A 3,191-nucleotide genomic window follows, 5' to 3' on the forward strand; every position below is an offset into this window, starting at 1 on the left:
CATATCAAAAAACACAACCTTATTAATTATAATATAAAGATGATCTTATTAACCTCATCCCCAGACAGTTAAAATCTAATAAAATAATCGACTGTAAAATGTTTAACTATTACTCTACAAACCTGCAAGATAGTTTAACCATTAACGCTATTACCGTTTAATGAATTAATTCCATAGAATCAATCATTAAATCTTTGTGTTATCATTAAAAAATTTTATGTTAATAAATTACACGATAAAGAGAATCCAATTGTGAAACAATGCTTTTACCCGGATGCTAACAATGCTTGACGTAACCCTAGTTACGTTCGGACTGCCTCAACCGACGCTGCATGCCAAAGAAATGGGCCGTTGAAAACGAACGTCATCTCCTAGTCCCCCTGACCATCAAACATGGATTTCGACAAATTAGTGCCGATATCAAACACTAATATCAACAAACGACTGCATCTAGTTCGATCGGACCCAGGGGTGGACAGGGAAGCGGCGATCGACAGCATAATCGGCACGCCGAACGAAACAAACGCAGAAACGTGCCCCGAGACTGGCAAGCAAGGTAATGAGCCAGCCCAGCCTGATGCAGAGAAACCTCCAAGCACTCCAGCCCGACCTGAGACCGAAAAGCATCCGGCAACACCATCGCGTCCCGAGATAAACAAACGTTTATCTGCCACGTCATCCATCATCTGCAGGATCTGCCACCAGGGCTCCATACACAGCAACTCCTTCGTGAACCCCTGCAACTGCAAGGGAACGGCCGGTTTCGTACATCCATCCTGTCTTCAACGCTGGATAGCGATGTCCGGACGATCCCAGTGCGAGATATGCCTGTACCAGTTCCCCGTGATCAAGACCCGGAGACTGGGACTGTGTGAGGGGATACGTCGCTGGTTGCTCCTGCCCGGGAGGCTCAGGGATTTCATATCGGACGGCCTGATGGCGATATTGCTCACCTCGGCAACGGGAGCCCTGGTGGCGATATGTCTATTGGGAGCGGAATACTTCGCCAACGAAGGATACAAGGTCGGTGTGAATCGTCAGTGGACTCGTGGTGCGGTTGGGTTCTTCGTGGGTATTCTATTGTTCGGCTACGTGGTGACGATATGTCTGTTGACCCGGGACATCGTAGGGCCCTGGTGGACCTGGTGGAGAAGTGGGGTGGACGTTGTCCAGGTTGTTGGGGACGAAGTCGATGTTTCCCATGAGAGAGCACTGGGTATGGATGTATGACGGAGCCCGGAAGCGGAGCAAAACCAGTGGGATAGGCAGACGGCCAGGTAGACGTACCAGAAAACCACTTGGGACGGAAAACGGCTCAGATTCAGACCTACTTCCAAGAGGACAGAATAAACATCATCCCTCCTGAGTGATTGCTTCTCTCCAATACTAATGGCAACCCATCCGGATATGAAGTAATTAAATCTACTTTTCCGAGTAGAAAAAATTTCTCCTAAAGGTTTAAAAAATACGATTTTTTCCTCATTATCTGAAACTAGAAAAATATTTCTCTACCATTGAATGATTTGTCCGTAACACGAATTGCAACCAATTTAGTTATCACGTGATTTAATGAAAATTTTCGTGCAATAAAAATTTTTTCATGTACAACTGTTACAAAATATTTTTTCCCTCATTCTCAGATGCTAGAAAAAGGTTTCTCTACCGTTGATTGACTGTTTTCTAACACTAATGGCAACCCATACAAATATGACGTTATGGAATTAATTTTTGCAGCAAAAATAGTTACATCTCCTACTGTCAAAAAACTATTTTCCTCATTCTCAGATGCTAGAAAATGGTTTTTCCAACATTTACGACCATTTGAAAAACATTTGTGTTGAAGTGATTACATCCCTGCAAGAAATCTAGTTGAAAAATGGACTTTCAACGGACAAAATTGTTTTCGCAACTTTTTTCAATTGATTTGATTCCTGAATGATGTAAATACATTTATCATGCAAATATGGATTACCAGTACTGAATATTAAAATTCTCAGACGGTTACAAGGGCAGTATTGATTTACTTGTGATTTTGTGTGTTAAAATTCCTTGTTCATACGCATCCCGCTATGCGTAAACTGATTTTTGCAATTTAAGTTAATGATTATGACCAAAAGCAATCAATAATTTGAAAGGAGAAAGGTTTCTCAAAACTATTTGCATTTCTCAACTACATCCTGCAACAACCGCATCGACAACCAGAATTTTCCAGTCAACGTGAGAGGTCAAGAAAATGTAAGGTAGTATTGTACAAGAAGTTTAAAAAATTCTATTGTAGTTTTGAAACGCTACGGAAGGTAAATATTTCGCATTAAATCTATAAATATTTTCGATTTCAATATGAAAACAATACTTATAATGATGATAATGGCAATAAAACTAATAAATTAACGGAATATTCTTGCGTATTGCGGTAAACGTCCGTGGGTTGCTCTTTAAAAACATTCCATCAAACACTTTTTTCACACGTAAGACAGCATCGCTAGGCGTTCTCATGCAAAAAGTGCCATCTCCGGCTAGGTAAGTTAAGTTTCAAGGGTTCAGGTGAGCATCATCTTGAAAATAAACTTCTGTATTCAAGCAGACGTCTTTAGTTTCAAACCCAAATCCTAATTCCCGTAAACACTTTTACAAGCATTAAAAATCATATGTACTGCATCAAAAATGAGTTATTTCCGGAAACATAAATTTCATTGTAATTTATGCTAAATTGGCCAAATACTTACTTCCGTATGCATGCAACGTAATATACCTTCTCCTCTCTTGAATATCACCGACACATAAGTATCCGATTATTATTTTAATCGATAGCTAAAAGACACGCAATAAAAGGCGCAGAGCAAGAGAAAGAGATCGTACATTTATTACACTGGGTAACAGCCATTTTTTTGTCTAAGAATTGTAACCTTTTTTGACAAACTATTGACTTCCGCATTAGTACATTACCTCAGTTTTTATCTGTCAACTTATAAGTCAACTTTTTAAATACAATATGCCATCTTTTTGTCACTTGTCTACAAAAAATGCAAATTAAGGAAATTATAGGGAAATTTTACTATAGAAACTGTCCATATAGAATTATTTTATTTATACAAAGGTTAAAATGTGCGTGAATCGATAAAAAAATCCGTGTACGCTACCCGTGCAAAATAAAAGCTCACTAATCTAACAAATTTTGGGCTACCTGCCTG

General features: G+C 39.3%; 1 protein-coding gene across 1 annotated transcript; it reads left to right on the top strand.

Moving 5' to 3' along the window:
• Window positions 1-322: 322 nt before the first annotated feature.
• LOC124169031 (E3 ubiquitin-protein ligase MARCHF1) lies at window positions 323-1,605 on the top strand. The gene has a single exon (XM_046547496.1). It carries the CDS (start codon window positions 394-396, stop codon window positions 1,228-1,230), a length of 837 nt encoding a protein of 278 aa, XP_046403452.1. The 5' UTR covers window positions 323-393; the 3' UTR covers window positions 1,231-1,605.
• The last annotated feature ends 1,586 nt before the right edge of the window (window positions 1,606-3,191 follow it).

The sequence above is a fragment of the Ischnura elegans genome, chromosome 12 (assembly GCF_921293095.1).
Source record: "Ischnura elegans chromosome 12, ioIscEleg1.1, whole genome shotgun sequence".
Taxonomy (NCBI): domain Eukaryota; kingdom Metazoa; phylum Arthropoda; class Insecta; order Odonata; family Coenagrionidae; genus Ischnura; species Ischnura elegans.